Here is a 20,359-nt window from a genome sequence, read left to right on the forward strand (position 1 = left end):
GAGGGTTCGCAACAGCAGAGGTCATACAAACCCTCAGGGTGCCGGTGTTTTTGCAAAAAAAAGCCCATTTGTAAGTATGTCGGGTTCGATTGCAGGGTCTCTGGATTCGAACCCGGGACCTTTACCTTACAGTGATGAGCGCAGTGTCAACGCCTGAACCGTTCCGGCCACCGACGCCCCCTGTTTCGTTCTTAATTGCAATAATTTGCTTCTTCAATAACGTAAACATTAATTCCTTTATTACTTACATTCTGTCATTGTTTGTCAAACTAGCATTACGAGGGCAATTCTTAATTCCTATAAGTAAATAAATTTTACAATAGTTATATATTCGTTACATTATAAAAACCTTTTTTTTCCTACTGTCTGTGATATTATATGAAACTAGTCTAGTCATTTCATATATGAAAAGGTGAAGAAAAAAGTGAGAAAAACTTAACAGTGTTAGCATGAAAATAAAATAATTCAAGTTTATTTACTTCTGACTAAAAATTAAGCCCTGAAGAAGGTACAATAAAGTTCCGAAAGCTAGGCGAAGATTTAAAATTAAAAATATTTTCTTAGACCACATCCCTGATAACCAAGTGAACATTACTTTTGTTAAAAAACAATTCCATGTGGCTTTTATACAAAGTAAATTCTTGACTTATTTAAACATTTATTTGTACGTTTCAGGCTTAGCACCCATCTTCAGCAACTTACACTGATTTTAAATGTTTCGTTATTTTGAGTGATGTAGGACCATTTTATATCAACAACTTTTCACAAACCGGTGGAAGAGTGGTAGGAAGGCAATACATTTGTTTTGTTATCCCATGCCTAAATGCGCAGAACCATTTTTAAACCATTAAAAAAATATAGTAATAATATCTTCAATGCTAATCTTGTTAAAAAAATGTAAATGTTCATATTTTTTATAAGTAACCTTCCAGACTCCAGTGATGTATCATTCGATTAATATATTTCTGAGGAGGCAAAGAATTAGGCATGAAATTAAAATGTGCACTACGGAGTATTAATGGTCATAGGTCATCCTCCTCCGAGTACTACCGCCCGTAACATATATGACCCGACCTTTTCCACATAGCTGAGCTATTACTTTTAATTTGATTATGTGCGTCTTGTGTAAATTCAAACAATTTTGAAATTTTATTAATAGGTTTTGGTAATTTTGCCTAATTACATTGGGTTTTTGGTAGATCGAGATCATTTAAGCCAATAATCGATAAGCACGAAGTTAAAGAGCATTTTAAATGAATCCAGGTTCGTAGAATAGTTATAACACACTTTTGGTAACTGATATCGAACAAATTAGGAAAGCATAACAACCAATTCAACAGTCTCTTAAATATTTTATAGTTCACATGGATTTGATCAGTTCCTGACCTTACGAAGACATTTGGAATATTATTGGTAGGTGGAGGAGGGTTTTATAGTTGACAACTGACCACTTTCTATTACGTCATATGACTATCCCACAAATTTTGTCTAGAAATGCTTATATATCTGTATTTCTGGAATTGAAGCTTGCCATTCTGATTTAAAAACATAATTTGTTGTCTTTTCCTACCGGGCTTGAGGTATTCGCCATTGTCCTGAGCATAAAGGGAAAATAGGCGGACCAGGATGATCAGGGACGAGGAAAAACTCCTAGACCAGCCGGCACGACTTGACAAAAGAAATGCCTGTTCGGACATAAATATAGACCGTTGTACTGCAATACAGGATAAAACGACACGTGACATAATTCAATAAACAAATAAGAACGGAAGTCTGTTTTGAAAACGTGTGATTTTAATAATCGACAGATAAAATCACCACTCCTAGCAGGACGGATGGACACTGACACGACCGCATGAAAACATCTCGACTATCCGATAATTTTAAACCAAACGTATTTTACTGAGTAAAGAAAGAAACTTACATTAATATATCTTGTTTGTTCTTGCCACAGAGCCAAGAAAAATAGTCTGCATGAGATTGTAATAATAACTAATGTTATTAACATGACATCCTTCAAAATATAGGTGTATAATCCAATAAATGGACAATTAAAAAGGAATTTAACGCAAGAGATATAATTTTAATTTACAAACTTTGTAACAAAAAACCGGCTCTCCGTCCGAATTCAGAAAGGATTATCCTTTCCTGTTTATAATGAAGCCCTGTGTTAAAAAAAATTAGGAAGTTGTTTAATCGAATATCCGGATGGATTCAGGACAATTGCAAAGGGTTTTGGTACGTTTCCAACTTTTCTGACAATCAACGATCCTTTTGTTCCTGAGGTAAACAATAGGTGTTTGTGCGATACAACGGCCGTTCGAAATGTAATAAGTTGTGTATACTCCTATTTTTCTCTTTCCACAGCAAAACCAGCACCTTTCTGCAAAGGACAAATGTCAATAAAAGAACGTTGCTAATACAAACTGCTTGGAAAAATTGGTTACTCCTATATTAACAGACTTTACCTGGTTAACAATAAACATCTCCTGTGAAACCATACACTGACCTCGTTTATGAACAAACTTAGTTCAATGCTAATTATGAATAATGAATTATTATCTAATAACAATTAACCTTTATTTTAGTAAAAATAGCTTACTACGCAGATATTTAAGGTTTTTGTCAAAAATGTTATATACAGTTCTAAAATAGTGATAATAAATAACATAATAATAATATAATATAATATAACGGATAAAAGAAACAATCACGAATTCCCAAAAATTGATTTTTTAGTTCAATAAAAATATATGACCCTTAGTATTATTTCATTTAATACTTAAGGTTTTATTTTTTTAAATTTCGTCGGAAACATTCGTATGCACAAATTATTTTTAAATAAATATGAGATTAAGCTATTGTGAAACCAAAAAAAAGTAGTATTAATAAAACCAAGTATTTATGTATACATGTAATTTCTTTCAATATTACAGTTTTAAACTTGATAGAATAAAACTATAAAATAATAATTTATAATTTTGACAATCACATGTTTCGCACTGACATATAAAATTTTAAAAATAGTAAAAAAATGATGATTCATAAGCAAGTTACCAAATTACATAAATATTACAATAAGTTATATTAAAATTGGTGATTTTTTCTAATTATATATTATGTCGAATTAAACGTAAAAAAAAGTTCGTTTTTTTATTGGTGCGGAACTCGTGAATCAATGCAATGTAATAGTTATTAGAAAAATAAAAGCTCTTACAATGACATAAATCTGTTAGACTGACAAAAATAAATAAATAAAATAAAATAAGTGAAATCAAGAAGTACCTAATTACTTAAATAATATAGAATAAGATACTTGGTCGATAAAATAATCTCTAGGGTATAATTAATGAAAAATTTGCTGCATAGTTAACAACTCTCGTGATATTAATGAACAGTTGAATAGGATACAAAGGTGAATTAAAACCTCTTAAAAACTTTTCTTATTTCGAAAATTCGTATTTGGTTATTTTAAACGTGTCTGCATTTCATTTTACTCGGTAAATTGTAATGAGCATGTCGTGATTCTAAGTTTTATTAGAAAAAATAACTCTACTATTGGCAAATGTAGGGATCTTTCTCTGTTGTTTCATTGCTGGGAACTTCGGGAAATTATTGTGTAGAGGAAGTAAAAAGTAAAATATGTAGTTTAAGAAATATAATATATATATATAGGAATGAGGCAGTACTGTACAACAATACAAAACGCCTACATCATCAGTTGTGAAATGCAGCCGTTCTCTGTTTATATCCCTGACATCGCGGCATCTATGAACTTTTCTGGCCAACAGTACTTTTTTTTGTAAAGGAGCTGCTTTGAAAAAGATTAATATATGAAGATTATTTGCCAGAAGTAACAACAATTAAGTGATTCTGAGACACGTCAAGAACAATGATGACAGAACAAGTATTAGTCGAAAGAAAGACCAATAGTTGCCATTTTCGGTACCATTTCGTCAAAATTTATTTATTTCTCCGCTCATTTGTGCTACGATTGTTTGTCTATTATTATACAAAATGAAAAAAAAAGTTTCAATATGAGTTTTGTCACCTCGAGGTACACTTAATTACCCCTGTAATAGTATTGCGCAGAGGTGTTAAAGCAAATGAAAGTAACAAAATAAAAACGTAAATTAAACCTTTATCGGAAATAATAAGTATTACAGTACATATTTTAAACTTTAAAGACTTTCCCCGAAGGACAAACCTTATACTAGCGGACTTAGGACTCGTACGAAATTAGCCATGCGGTTTCCGAAGTACTCAGTGTACTCGGTCGAGCACACCCGTGACAGTTTGCAACTTATTTTTTGAAACGGAATATACTTAAAAGTCGATAGACTTCACACAACGTATAGGATGGCGAAACGCAAGTACATCATGACGAGTTAGACCCGGTTCGGAACTTCAAAAAAAAGTTTTGAAGAATTTCTAAAGCTCGGATTCTTACGGGACCAGGTCCGTACCGTGTAAAAGGTTTAAAATAAAACATATATTGATTCTTGACCAAAACAAAAACCTGCCTGTCCCAGCTTATAACCCTACCAAAATAAAGCAGTGAAACGCGTCTGACAAACCGACTCAGATAAATTTCAAAATTAAATTATTATTGTTGTAAGTCTTCCATTATTTACATTATTTTGAAAAATGGCAAAAGGAGGGAAAACTCATAAGGTGGGGTTGAAATGGGGAGTTGATGTCCGAGTGGATCGAGGTCACGATAGCTCAGGTGGTAGAGCAGCGGCGTATCTAGCCAAAGGTCGTGGGTTCGAATCCCTCTCGTGCCATTAACTTTTTTTCATTTCAACTAAAAACCTTAATTAATTGTAATTATTTACAAAGCTATTGTCACATATTTTTCAACAAGGGAACTGCCACTGTTTATATCAACGCGAACGTGCCATTCAACTATCTTCCCCAACCAATATGGGCTCGGTTATTTTTGAGGATTCATAAATAATAAATTATAATATAAATATCTTCAGTGGATGTCTGTATGTTGTCTCTCGTGGCCGCTCTTTTGAAATTCTAACGCAAGCCGTTCCTCTAAAGAACTGTTTTTTGTTTTACTTTATTTTATTTTTTTAAACAAGGAAACTGCCGCTGCTTCTGTCAAGACGAATCTAGCACTTAACCATCTTCTAAAATTAATTCTGCGTTTAGTCTTCCCCTGCTTACAACCCCGACATTGCAGATTCTATGGTCTGTTGTGGACAACGGTGCATCATACTTTTTGTATAGAAACAGTTTTGAACAGTATTAAAATATAATAGATTATATATAATAAAATACGATAATCAACTAGAATAAAACAATACTTAGAAACGATTCTCCCTACTTATCTCGCTTGCTTAGTATATTTTTTGATAAGTTGGCATTTTCACAGCTAAAATAATGTGAAATTAACATGATGTTTTTTACTACGAACAAACGTGTTATATTAATAAATGTGAAATGGAAGAATATGGGCTTGGTTATTTTTGAGGATTCATAAATAATAAATTATAATATAAATATCTTCAGTGGATGTCTGTATGTTGTCTCTCTCATTCACTATTGTTTGAAATTCTAATGCAAACCGATGAAATACAAATTAATGATGTTTAAGACAACGTTACAAACCGACTGCTCTTCTTTTCTAAGTTTTGTTCGAAAAAGAAACTGCCAGTTTCTATCAAGACGAATCTGGCCTTCAACAATCTTCAGTGGATGTCTGTATATTTAAATATGAAGTTTATGAAAGGAATTATTCAGAAGGAGGCCAGGTCAGACATGGTTCAAACCGACATAACCTTTTCTCTTTACTTCAGACATTCTCCTTATAGGAATGCTTATATTTCGAAGTGCATGCGTTTGTTTTGTATTCTACTGTTATGTATGAGAAAGTAAGAAGAGTTTTTATAGCTATTTCTAATCTACATGGAGGCCTGAACCTTGAACTCGATAACGATTTGTATTAAGGATAAATAATGAGTTTACTATTTTTAAACTAATTTTCTTTAAATATTTAGCTAAAGTCTTACCATCAACTGCCCATCATCAGATGAGTATGTAGAGGGATGAGTAGAGCAAATACCACCTCACCAGCATTCCCTGAAACAGAAAATACCACGTAAGAAAGAGCAACTGCGAAACATCTCCCATGTGGTAAAAAGCATAAATAAGAAGAGGAATCCGTTCTAAAAGGACAACTTTTACTTTCCGTCCTGAACACGTCCCATGTTAATGGGAGAAGCGCATGTAGCAACAGGGTTTTTGACGGATGCCCTCGATCCGAGACCGTCTCGTTAAACGGTTAGTTTTGCATCACAAGGCCCAAGGTTGAGCAGAGATCTATTCCCCCGTGTTAATCTGAACGTTTTACGGTCAACTCACACTCGAAAAGGAGCTTAGCTTACTTGGCATAACTTTAAGCCCGCCCCGAAAGCGAGGCGACTTGGGGGCAAATGTTTGCACACTTCACTACCGTTAATCAACTGTGTTAAAATAGCTGACTGGACGTCTGATCTCTTGCTGATTATTGCATTGTAGTTTGTTGTACTTGACATGCAAGTATTACAGGGCCGACTGATATTTTAAATATCAAACGTTGGTACAAGGAAACCCGGTAATTGAACGGATCAAAGGTCAACACCATTAATATAGCCTTTCGTTAAAAGAGAAATTACAACATTGCACATTTCTAATTTAATTAAATAAATTTAAACTTCAATTATTCCAGTTGTATTCGTACTGACACTTAATGATAAAACACTAAATTATATTACCAAAATGAAAATAAAAAACCTGGGACTTCCAGTCCGTCGTTTAAGTCCAAAATTTATCTACGAATGTATAATAAAATAAAATATTAACACATTATACAAAAATAAAATCTCTTTATGACTAATTAATAATTAAAATAGTCAAGTAATATATCGCATATATCTGTCTACTTTCCTGCACTTTTTAGAAATTAATACAACTTTAACCAGTCTTTCCCATTTTGAAACATATACATGCAATTAATTATTCTTTTTATCGATGGTTTTTGGTGAGTTGAAAAAGTAAGCGTCACGAGCGAGATTCGAACCCACGACCTTCGGCACAATACGCCGCTGCTCTAACCACTTGATCTATCGTGTCTCAAGTGGTTAGAGCAGCGCGTATTGAGCCGAAGGTCTTGGGTTCGAATCGCGCCCGCGACTCTTCTTTTTCATCTGAAAAACCTTAGATAAAAGGAATAATTAATATGGTCAATTATGACCACTACGGAAATATGGACTATACATACAATTTCTTCCTTTAATCAATGTTTTACGGTCGCGTTCTCTGTAAGAGAAGAGAACAGGACCCTGAACTGAAAATGTACATTGTCTTTTTAAACCTTTTTCATCTGTATTAAGAGTCGCTTTTGGGTCCTACCTGCAGGATATTTATCTGAGTGAGAAAAGTGGACAGTTTTGTCATTGGTACAGAAGAGATAACGGAGTAGGAATGCGACCAGTGTACATTGTAGAAAGGACATACTCGAAGTGCACCCGATTCTATTGGAATATAAAAGTAAAGAGAGAAAGTCAGTCAAGTACGATTGCAGGAGAAGTACTATGAAGAATCTTTTGCTCGGCAGGTTTATGGAATAAACCCGATTCCCATACCCGGACCCAAGCCTGGCTTCATGTAGGAAGACACCCGACAAATAGTTCTTTTGCTTAAGAGCAGTAGGAATGCTGTCCATTATCAAATTTTCATCTATAATGATCAAATTATAGCATTACATCCAAAGAGTCCTTTCAAAGCAAAGCCTAGTCTGAGACATTTCTCCATGGCATTTACATTTAACACCTCGCTTCCGGCTCTGAGTTTTAACATCATTGTTTTTAAATCATGTTATTGATCATTGATTTTTTGAGATATCTATTTTTGTATGTTTAAAAAAGTAGAGTAGTTGAATCTGATAAACCATGAATTTCTTTGATTCTATTAGCTTATAAGCTATCACACGTGAGATTTTTTGCAACTAGTTTCTGTTGATTTAAATTTAAATTACAATTGCATTTTACTTTTAACTCCCTCCATTAAATAACCCATAAAACAGTTTCTCTCTAACAATTCAAAATGATTTTGGGGTAACGAGTTTTGGACATTCCATTAAGTGTTTTTATACAATTGAAATCTATAATAAAGGCATAAACATTTTATTCAGTATAATTTCTAGTTCTTGGTTTTGGGAATAAGAACAATCGTTTCAACAAACGAACGAAATATTTTCACCTTGTGAAAACTTCTAACTTTTTTGCTCCTAAGTCCCCAACCCTGTGACTCTATGACAAATTACGGTGGCGTACTAAATATTTTGAATTTAAAAACGGCGACATTTTCATTTCTTGAAAGCTAGGACCAGAGCTGTTTCACCCTAGCTTAGCTTTTAGTAGTTTATCCGAGATTTGGACATATTTCCTGAAGGAAGTCAGCTATCATTGTTGCCCTTCGTAACTTGGTCCTTGAGATGGTCTCCTTCTGTCGCATTACTGGGTTGTAGGGGGGTAAGTTGGACATGGATCAGATTAATGGGTTGGCATGTGACGGTTTTTCGTTGAAGGTAGAAAATTTGAATGTGCTTAGGTTTTTAATTTTTTTAAAGTTTTTGAGGTTATAGTGAAGGCTTATGTCCAAAACGGTTTTAGTTGTGTTTTGTAAAATGTTAGTGTGTTTTTTGTCGGTTGTGTTGATAATAATTTATATAGTAGACCGAAGTGTCTGTTTAATTCCTGTCTTTTTTCGAATATGTCGGTTCCAGTTTAGACGTGACTCGTGAGTCGAGATAGAACTCAAGGTAGTGCAACTGGTAGTTTTTGGATAGGGGTATTTTTTTTTTTGCTGGGGCTTCCGACATCTAGGTCATTTCAGCCCCCCACTAAGTCTATATTCTCTATTCTATACCCGTTCAAACACAACATTCATACAAATAAATACATTCATACACTTAAATACATCCATACAGTACACTCATTCCGTTTGGTCGGTGGAGTACTTGATATTCCTCCACCGACCTACACTTAAACTAAGCTAGATTGGGGTCGATGGGGTAGTTTTATAAATATTCCGCCATCGACCCCGAACACACACTCACTCGCTTTCATCGTTCGAGGGGCGATGATGACGTTATATTCACCCTCACCCCTCGCCATTCACGCTAATAAATACATGCACACAGACAAAACATAAAGACACATAACACATAAGACATACTATATACAATAAAAAAAAAACCAATTTCCCCTAAAAAGCTGAACAAGGGGCTCTGAAACTCGCTACCGTGCTCGAGGACTTCTTAAATCCGGCGGCATGCCTACACGCTCTCTGTATGGAGACAAGGCATGACACGCCTCTATTATGTGGGACACATCGAGCAACCTTTCTCTGCATAAGGGACACCTGCGCGGGCTTTGGCCCAAAAGCAGGTGCCCATGTGTCAACCGAGTATGGCCAATCGTCAGTCGGGTGAGGACGATCCCACGTCTCCTGCTCAGATTCTCTGAGGGCCATCTACCGGTCGTGCTCTTGACTCGCAAGAGCCTCTCCGACGACCCCGCCCACTGACGCTGCCATCTTTCTTTTATCATATATTTAAATGCGTGTTTAGCGTCAGGGGGCCTGATCGCGATGGTCCGATCTGGAGGGTGGGACGTACCGGCTTTCGCCGCCTCGTCCGCGCGTTCGTACCCTCCAGGCCGACGTGTCCGGGAATCCAGACAACAATCACCGTTTTTCCGAGAGGCTCCAGCTCCGCGTATTTCTCTAACAAGAGCACGACGAGAGGGTCAACAGAGAACCTGTCGCGTATAGCCCAGACAGCGCTCAGAGAGTGGTACATACGAGGAAGGCTGAGCCCTCCCCGGTCCGCGCCGCCTCGAGAGCGTGCCAAATCGCATACAGCTCTGCCGTGTATACGCTGCAGTGAGGGGGCAACGACCAGAAGGTACTCCCTCGCTATACACAGCACACAGGGGTATTATTGAAGAATATTTTATGATGGATTTTGTTACATGAAGGAGTCATGCGAATACGGTGTGCAAGGTAGGATATCCCAGTCAAGTTCCAAAAATTTCAGGTGCGTCTGCAAAGACGATGTGGACGATTAGGCAATGCCCGAACAACTGGTATGTGGTCAATTGTTTTTTGTCAATTGCTGACTTTAATCGATCCAATTGTGCGCAGTATACACTAGCATCAACGGTTTCGTTGGGTGGAAGAAGACCATAATTAAACACCCCCTTCCAATTCCATAAAATGCACATTACCTTCTTGGGATGTAATCTGGCGTTTGGAGTTGTGCAAGTGGGCCGATCCGTTTTTCCCAGGATTTTCCTGTCTGAGGTAGTAAAGGACCATTTTTCAACCGCGGTTATCAACATATGTGAAATTGGACCGTTTACATTGCGTTTTAGTAGGGGGCATGTGGACGTGGAGTTTAAACAATTATTTTCAGTCAATGTGCGACGAACCCATAAATTACTCCAACAAAACAGTCCAGCTGCTATCAGGTGCGTTGAAATGCTTATAAAAGATCAGTATCACTCTTGATCTCGTGTCGTTGAGTGTGGGTTATTGTCATAAAAGTTTTGTTCCACATCAAAATTTACGCTCATAATCTTATGGACGGTACCATTGCATGGCATTGACATCACCGTGCACATCACAAATTAACCATTAAAACCACTAAATGACAAAAACGTACGATTTTTCGTCCATCTTTAATTACCAAAAACCTTGTACAAATACGAGATCTCGTACGAAACCGACGAAAATGACAAAATTGGCTTCGAAACACAAGAGGGATAAAATAAATTTATAGAAAAACGCTACCAACTTATTTTACAACCCAATAAATTTCACTTTCACTTTCTGTCTAATTGCTACACGAGGAATCATTTAAATTGACGAAATAAATAAAAAGTAATTAATGACATAAATTAATTGATGTTTATTGTTAAAAATACTATAACTGGTTAAAATAAATACTGACAATTAAATAAAAACAGTAAAATAATTTATTTCAATGTTATAGAATAAAATGTAATAACATCCAGCTTATAGTCATAAAAAAAATTCCGCATTCCTAATTTAGATGTTTGAAATAAATAAACTACATTGAATAACGACTGTTTTATAGTTATAAAAAATTTAAAGCTTGTAAGTGTTCATATTGCTGTTAGTAAATTTTGCCTTTCAGTTTTTTAAATTTGATATTTAATTTTTGAACTTGTTAAATGGAAACAAGACGTGTCTGATGTCATGATGATAAATATTAGCGTTAATGTCCACACCGGCGAAATGAATTATGTAATTAACAGTCTTGGGCCTAATGAGAAAAAACTTTCTAACGTCCGACCACTGGCTGTGCTGATTTACGAGTAAGGAATTACATAGGAAATTTGTATTCCAATACGAAACGTAATCAGCCAAAGGTCCTGTAGTGTGCAATGTGACGTACAATGAAAGGAATCAGGACGAACTTATTCAACTATAGGTCAACTATAATAGTGATTGTTCAACAGTGCGTTGTTGTTCTCGTTATTAAAGAAATAATTGATTCCTGAGGCATTGTGATGTTAAAAAAACTTGAGTGTATTAGTATCTCTAATATTCCCTTTAAACTCCTTGAATCATATTTATCGAACTCTGGTCACAAAGGTTGGGACAGTTTATGGTTCTCCTTTACGCGTTGAATTGGGACCACAAGGTGCAGTGTTAGGCCCAATTTTGTTTCTTTTATACATCAATATTTTTTGAAAATTAAATTCCCTAGAAAAATATTTAGTTACGCAGATGATACTTGTATCATTTTCTCAGGTGGTAATTTAATGAATTTAACTAAAACTATAAATAATGATATGAAAATAATTGATTTTTGGTTAAACTCAAACTTGCTACTTTTGGACACAAAAAAATGTAATGTATTACAATATCCATTAAAAAAGAAAATGAAACAACTTCAAGTGTTAATTATCTTGGCGTGACATTGAACTCAAATTTGAGATTGAATTCACATATTGGTTTTTTGGTTTCTCCTCTGAGAAAGCTCTTTCATAAATTTAGAATTTTAAGCAACTTTATGAAAATTGAACTCTTAAGGGCAATATATTTTTTTCACAATCCATAATAGGCAATGTTATTGCTATGTTATTCCTGGGGAGGTAGTAACAAATGCTACACTAAGACTCTGGATGTAATTAATTATAAGCTCACTTCTTAAAATTATTTTACGTAAACCGTATAGATAAAATACGAAAAAATTATACAGTGAATTTGAAATAATGAATCTATACCAAATATTTCTTAAATGTTCATGTTTGTATATATACAAAAATAATCTTGTAACTAGTTACTTACATCAGTGAATATAACACAAGACACATTCATTGGCTAACTCACATTTTTACAACGTAAAAACTACGCAATACTATAATTTTTCATTAAATAAGGCACTTCTTTTTTTTGATAAAGAGAGGATCATTATTCCAAATTTCAAAAGCTAAAAAGAAGGCAAAATTTTATAATTTTAAATATTTTAAATTGCAGTTAAGATATTTTTAAGCCACGATTTAATTTGCGTTTATTCTGTATTATCTATCAATGATTTAAGGTTTTTAGTTGAGATAAAAAAGTCAATGTCATTAGCGAGATTCGAACCCACGATCTTCAGCTAGATACGCCGCTCTCTACCACCTGAGCTATAGATGTAGAGTAGCGGCATATCTAGCCGAAGGTCGTGGGTTTGAATCCCGCTCGTGACATTGACTTTTTTATTTCAACTAAAAACCTTAATTATTTGAAAGAAATTAATTGGGCAAGCGTACCACGAAAACTACTGAATTGAATTCTGTATTATGTTTGTTTATTTGTTTGTTTTAAATTAAGCTTTTGTAAAGATATATTCTGTTTATTTCTCTTATGATCTCCAAAAACCCCTACTGTCTAGTACAAGCTTCGCAAATATTACTTTTTGTTGTAAATTTATATGTAATTAATTAATATTTATGTAAGGTATTGGTTGAAATGAAAAAGTTAGTGTCACGAGCGGGATTCGAACCCACGACATTCGGCTAAATACGTCGCTGCTCTAACCACTTGAACTATCGTGACTTCGATCCACTCGGACACCAACGTCCTACCTCAACTCCACCTTTCGAATTTTCTCTCCTTTTTGCCATTTTTCAAATGACGTGTAATCAGGATTCGATTCTCGGCGATAAATGAAATGGCCACTGACAGCTTTAGTGAAGATATACTTCGTTTTACTTATTAAATCCATTATATTTCGTGGTCCGATTGGCCAAATTACTTCTTTCAATTAATTAATCTTTATTAAGGTATTGGTTGAAATGAAAAAAGTTAGTGTCATGAGCGGTGACAAGTGGTAGAGCAGCGGCTTATTTAGCCGAAGGTCATGGGTTCGAATCCCGCTCGTGACACTAACTTTTTCATTTCAACCAATACCTTACATAAAGATTAATTAATTGAAAGAAGTAATTTGGCCAATCGGACCACGAAATATAATGGATTTATATGTAATGCCATCCTTGCAAATAAAGATTTATAATTATAATGATAAACAGACCCAGTGTTTAAACGGCTGAAAAAAATTTACAAGCAAATAGTACATTAGTATATATGGGTTATATAGGGTTCCCGACCATCTTTGTAGTTGAATATAGACGTACTTCTAGAATGTAATTTACGAATTTCCTCAATAAGAAATTATCGTATTGGAGATCTACAATAGTCTTGGCCCTACTAATTCTCATGCGATTTGCATTGGAAACACATTTTTCGCATAGGAGTGGAGACAGGTCAAATTATCCTTTGTGGTTTATTTCCTTTTGTTTCGACCTTGTACGTGAACCGCTGTGAAGGATGCGCCGAGGTTGCGCTCGCCGGAGGATTTTTCTCAACGTTATTATTTTTTAATTTATTTTTCCTACATCGCCTTTTCTCGTACAAGTCACTATTTTTAAATTTCCCTTTAAAAAAAACAACGACAAAAACAACATATTACAAGACCGACTAATGCATATGGAAATCGAAGATTCTTCGCGGTTAAAAAAATACTTACACAGTAAAAACATTCTTATTGTGGGAATCGCATAAACCGGAATCTGGTAGATAGAGACGATAATAATAAACATAATAGTACGTCTTTTTAAGGAGAAGATTATGAAATGTATTATTTGAACACACAACAAAACCTACATAAAAACTTAACGTCTCTCTCCCACTCTCTTTCTATCTTCCTATCACTTCCTTCTCACACATTCTTTCTCTTTCTCGCTCTCCTTTTTGCAACACTCTTTCCCCTTTTCTCTCTGTTTCCAATTCTATCATCTAGACTCTCTCTCTTTCTCTCATTCACTCATCTTTCTCTCGCTCTCTTTTATTCAACACTCTTTCCCTTCTTCTGCCAGTTTCCAACTCTGACATCTACTCTTCTCTCTCTTTCTCTCTATCTTGTGTGTGTGTGCACATATTTAAAAAAATTCCTTGATCATTCCGATTTTCCCTTTCAAGTTTGATGAGTGAATTCAGGCAATCCTCCGCGAATTTCAGAGAATGTCTGTGTGTAGTCCCTCGCGAACGTCATCTTTTGTAAGCTCTTTGTTATATACCACGTACCTACTTTCCTCTTTGCGTACATTAAATTAGTATTTTAATACTCCAAACTGACAGTTTTTCAACTAAAAAATGTGTCTGAATTCTTCCTTGTATAACTCAGACTAGCGCAATATCCACTACAAATAATTAAATTAATTATTACACGTCTCGAATAAATGTCAAGTAGTTACGTTCTAACATTAATTATAGGATTCCTAAAGCATACAGGTGCACCAAATATATACACATGCCATATACGCCATTCTCTTGTTCTATTTGCCTTTTTCGAAAGTATGGGCTAAAATTTTATTTATTTACGTGAAAAAAAATTTTAACTGGCACAAACCACAGATACATAAAATCCCGTGTACCAACTAAAACTGTACGGTAAGGACTAGAATTGACCTTACTATTAAAACTAAACAACTGTAAGGACGAGAAATACCACTTAAACATTTTAAAATCAATTATTTTACTATAGCTACAGTTTCTTTTATTTATTACAAAAATTTATTTATTTATTATAAAAAATCCTTTAATAGATGATATATCATAAAATAACTGAAATATCGATAACTAATTAAACTAAACTACTTAAAGGTATAATTTACAAGTATGTCAATCAAATGACGATACCCGTCATGATCAGCTTGTAACTACTGATGCTAAAGTTTTGTTGGTGGTAAGGTATAAGGTCAAATCATGCATAAAGAAGAGCCAAGTATTGGCGAGCTTTCGTTCCATTTAAAATCCAACCAGAGGGCAGATATTACCAAATAACCTTGAAAATACAGAGATATCAAAATCTAGCCATTAAAGAATTACCATTACAGATGACTTTATAAATTATTTATAGGGGGAAAATGAACCAAATTATTTGTCAAGGTTGTAAGCACATTGTCGAGAATGTTTCCTTAAGGTACGGAAGATAAAAAATGACAGTCACGGTGCATGACCTTTACCTTCACGGAATGATCGCAATCAGCTGAACCGCAGGTGTGGAAAACTGTCAAAAAGCTGACAAAGAGCACGAGAATTATTTCGCTGAAAAGTTTTTAATCGTTTCACCAATTTCATATCAAAGTTTCCTCCGCAAAATTATTTCTGCGACGATATTAAACCCCGGGCCAACTCTTCGAAAATTAATTTCGTTCGTTAAAAGCCGTTAAGCTGTGGGAAAGTTCTAGGGACAATATCAACGGCGAGCTGGTTTCTAAGTGCAAATTGATGACTCGTTCCCACTGATCATTATTGAACATCTCTGAGTCCGGTTCGTTCTAGGCACGTTTGGCCTTAAAAAGTACAAACACCGAGGATAGGCGGACCACGGAGATTATCAGCTCTTAAGATTGCCACTGCTGACGACTGCTATGCATCCATGCACGGACCGAATGTTATAAATCAAAGACGCACTGAAAAAACAACCGACTAGAAAATAATACAAGATTCAAAACGGACCGGCACTAATTAATACGCCTGGCCATGTTTCCCGGTGGTTCTTAGAAGAAGCAAACCGAATGCCAAATATTTGCTCGACCTCCTTTCAAGAAGAGAAGTTGAGGTTTTACATCTATATAAATCAATCCTATCATAATCAACGACAAAAAAAATTGCATTTCTCTAATATATTTTAATTCAGAGAAATGTATAATTTATACAGAGATTCTGAGTATTTGATTTCCAGGAACAAATACACCTATAGTATATATGTACATTTCTAATCGACATATATCATAGTTACTTCATTTCCAGTAAATACTTATTTTATTGCTTACTGTGAAAACGAAGTGGAGAACCTTGCAAACTTTTCAATATTGAATCAGCACAAAACATTTCATATCCACGTAAATTGAACTTATCATTAATATATTTATTTGATTTGAACCAGTTAAAACTGTTTAAATCGTGTAAAAAGTAAAGTAAGTGTAAAACGAAACGAATTAAATGGTTGATACAAACTATTATCACTACTACTCGAAGACGACCAAAACTAACCAAAATCAAACCATTGATTACAAAAGATTAATATATAAATTTACGTGAACTTATGGTATGGAACTCTTGGGGTCAAGCGAGCATTCCAATCCCAACGCATGAAAGATTCCAATCAAAAGTCCTAAGAAAAATTGTTAGCTCTCCTTATTATGTAACCAGGATTCTGGTTGGGCTTCTGACAGGACATTGTCACTTAAGAAAGGACATGCACCGGATAGGAGTACAGACAGAAGAAACACCGCGCCGATACTGCCAGAAAGAGGAGGAGACCGCAGAACACATTTTATGTTTTGTGAAAGTCTATGTACGTGCAGGTTCTTGCAACTGGAACAAGAAAAACCGCAATCAAGATCCTACACCAAGAAGCCGCTGGCAAAGCTGTGGAGGCTGATTAACAACCTGGAACTGGCCAGTAAGCCGTCAATCTTATTCGGACTGCCTTTGACTTTCTTAAGTCCATCTTTGCTCTACTTTTTGATAACTGAGGATGATTAACAACCTGAAGTGGGCAATGAGTTATAAAAAAGAGAGGAGCACAATACATCTATTCGGGTCGAGGTGAGGTAGCCCTTGGCAGACACTTTTATCCCTATCCCTATCCCTTACTATGGTATCAAACCTCACCATTCACCTAAACCTTAATATTCCCTTTGTACCAGAAGTAGGGAAAAACAAGTACAAAAAATTCCATCAATCCCTTTCCAACGCAGGTTGAGATAAAAAATCCCGCTCGTGCCATTGACTTTTTTATCTCAACAAAAAACCTTAATTAATTGTAATATATTAATTGGTCAAGCTGACCACGAAATTAGTGAATTTAATGATTTAAAATGAAGTATACTTCACAAAAGCTCTCCGTGGCCACTTCATTTGTCGCCGAGAATCCAATCCGATTACACGACATTTGAAAAATGGCAAAAAGGAGGGAAAATTCGAAAGGTGGGGTTGAGATGGGAAGTTAGTGTCCGAGTGGATCGAGGTCACGATAGCTCAAGTGGTAGAGCAGCGGCGTATCTAGCCGAAGATCGTGGGTTCGAATCCCGCTCGTGCCATTGACTTTTTTATCTCAACTAAAAACCATAATTAATTGTAATATATTAATTGGTCAAGCGGACCACGAAATTAGTGAATTGAAATTAGTTGACAAAAGAAGTTAATGTTAATCAGACTGCAATAACTTTCTTAATTCCATCTTTGCTCTACTTTGTGATAACTGATAATCCACGATTTATAACGAACCTCTTATTTTATTATGCAATAATAAATTTCTCAAGGTAAATTCTATTTAATGTAATAGTCTTTAAATACATACTTTATTTGAAACGTCCAAAAATGCTGCAACAGTAGAAGTTGCCCGGTCGAAAATAATTTTGCATTTTTGACATTTATGGGAAGTTTTTCGTAATTTTCGAATGTTGTGGTGAGGAAAAAAAATTGAAAGAGGATATTTTGTATTTACGAGGATAGAGATCAGGATTTGAACGAGTTGAGCGGGTTCTACGAGATGTGATCTGGTTATTTAAACAAAAGGCTTAGAACAGGTATTGTAGGGTTTTGAAATGGAGGACATCAAAAGTGAAAGTTTAAAATAAAATTTCTTTACATTTGGCCGATGCAATTTGTTGTACAAAGGGGTTATAAGAGGTTATATATTATTCTTTCTTACACTAAAAATGAAGCAGACACAGGGATTTAAAGCACGCTCACGGGGGAGGCCATATCCCAGCGTTTTTTCTCCAAAACTTTATGACATATGCGTTTGACTAAGTTTTTATTATATTTATTTTTTATGCATGATGTTTATACTAGAATTTCAATTTGACAAAATAAAAATTAGTAGCGTGCATTTGATCTTGTTAGTATTAAGGTTTATTTTCTTAAAACTACCTCAATTAATCTTAAAACTATCTTCTTAATATACTTCTAATATGGCTCACATGCATTTTTCAATTCCGGACTTTGGGTATTGTAAGTAGATTTGGAAGCCATCAGCAAAGAGTATGTGGCAGGAGTAGAATAAGAAAAAATTGGGCTCAGGCCTGAGCCCTGAGGAACACCTTAACTGGCAACTACGAAATCACATTGTGTTTACCCATGATTCCTCGTTTGAAGAAGCTTGACATGATCGACAGTTATGCTAATACTACCGAATCAGTTGCCAAACTATTAACTCATTTTGAGTAGATGTTTTCAAAACAATTTTAATTAAGAAAATAATTAATTACAACTATTAGTATTTCATTGTAGGTTTTTACTGAATATCATCAACGAGAGCATTATGTCAGCATGGAGAAATCGAACTGAACAAGTTTCAAAATTTTGGAAAATGGTTTATAATTATTAGTGAAATGCTTAAAATATGCTGGGATGTAGAAACGTTGGCATAATTCATTAGAGTGGACGCAGTTATTCCATAATTTTGACCGAGTCATGCAGAATTTTATTAATGGTGGAAACGTGCGACGAAGTTCTAATATAATTATCATTTCCCCGGTTTGAGGTCTCATTGGCAAAAGTTCGACACGACATGACATACAACCGAATTTGACAAGTATTAATCACCAGGAATTACAAAAATGTTTCTAATTTCTGGGTGAAAATGCGTTTGTCGTGATGATTTATTCAACCGACAATTCAGAGAGACTGGATTTTGACGTTTTTCTCAGATAATATACATGCTATGAATATGCACTAAGAAGTTTTCAATAAAACTGAAAATAAATGCGTATCCTGATTTGTAAATATGGAAATTATCGGTTGCAGCAAATCGTGAAAGATGCACCTACCGGGTTCGAAACAATTCATGTTTATTACTTCCGGGGTCTTCGGTAATATACCAGAGAGCGGATTTATTTTTAGATATAAAATCAACCGACAGATCGTAACCATTCGCCATGAAAAAAATCGCACCTAAGATAAAGTTTAAGTCGATTGATCGAGTACGTTTCGACGATTATCAATTAATTCAAGTCGTTAATCTAAATGTGAATGTTCTTCATTAAATAGGATGAAACGCGGCAATAAGAAACCTAAAAGTAAATTAAAATCTAATTTGAATTACGTAATCACTCGTTAGTATGGATTAAACTCCAATTCAGAGGTCATGCCGTTAAAAAATATTTTACGAATTTTGTTATGTAACTGCCAGAACGAGATTTTGCCCTTCCTAGGTGGCGTGCGTTCTTTTGAGTGAATTGTCCCACAAAGAACACTTTGGGTGACAAGTTTCCTCCATTATTTTTCGACATTCTACGTGTTTAAACCCAACTGATAAAATGCTACAAAAGAAGACAAAATGTTTGAGCACCTTCTGAATAGATAATCGACGTCAGGTGGCCAGGAAATGGCCAGCTTTCCAACCTTAGCTATCAAGGCATCCATTGTTCTTTTACTACTTCTCAGGGCCCGGATTCCAAGGTGTTTTCCATTTCTATGTTACGAAAAGCTTAAAAAATGTCAACAATAAATGAAAATCGTATCTTTCTACGGTTTCATCAGTTTGTTAATTTAATAATTAACAAGGAGAATCCTGTGGCTAATATGGAAGCATGAGTAAAAACTATAATGAATAGAAAAATAATATAAATAATAAATATAAAAAACATAAAAATAAATGCATAAAAAAGTCCGTCGTCCCTTTCGTTGAGCTCTTGTTGGGAGAGATACCACGAACTGGAACCTCTCAGCAAAACGATGGTTGTCTAGATACCCGGTCACAGGTCTGGAGGAT

General features: G+C 34.9%; 1 protein-coding gene across 5 annotated transcripts in view; it reads right to left on the reverse strand.

Moving 5' to 3' along the window:
* LOC106665032 (stress-activated protein kinase JNK) overlaps window positions 1-20,359 on the reverse strand; it is a 383,087-nt gene that overhangs the window by 99,060 nt on the left and 263,668 nt on the right. For all 5 annotated transcript variants that reach the window (XM_014391180.2, XM_014391181.2, XM_014391185.2 and 2 more), the window contains one exon: window positions 6,024-6,093. In XM_014391180.2, coding sequence (XP_014246666.1) covers window positions 6,024-6,026 — 3 coding nt within the window. In that variant the 5' untranslated portion in view covers window positions 6,027-6,093. The remainder of the gene's footprint in view (window positions 1-6,023; window positions 6,094-20,359) is intronic.

The sequence above is a fragment of the Cimex lectularius genome, unplaced genomic scaffold, assembly GCF_000648675.2.
Source record: "Cimex lectularius strain Harlan isolate CLEC.00 unplaced genomic scaffold, Clec_2.1 scaffold172, whole genome shotgun sequence".
Classification (NCBI taxonomy): domain Eukaryota; kingdom Metazoa; phylum Arthropoda; class Insecta; order Hemiptera; family Cimicidae; genus Cimex; species Cimex lectularius.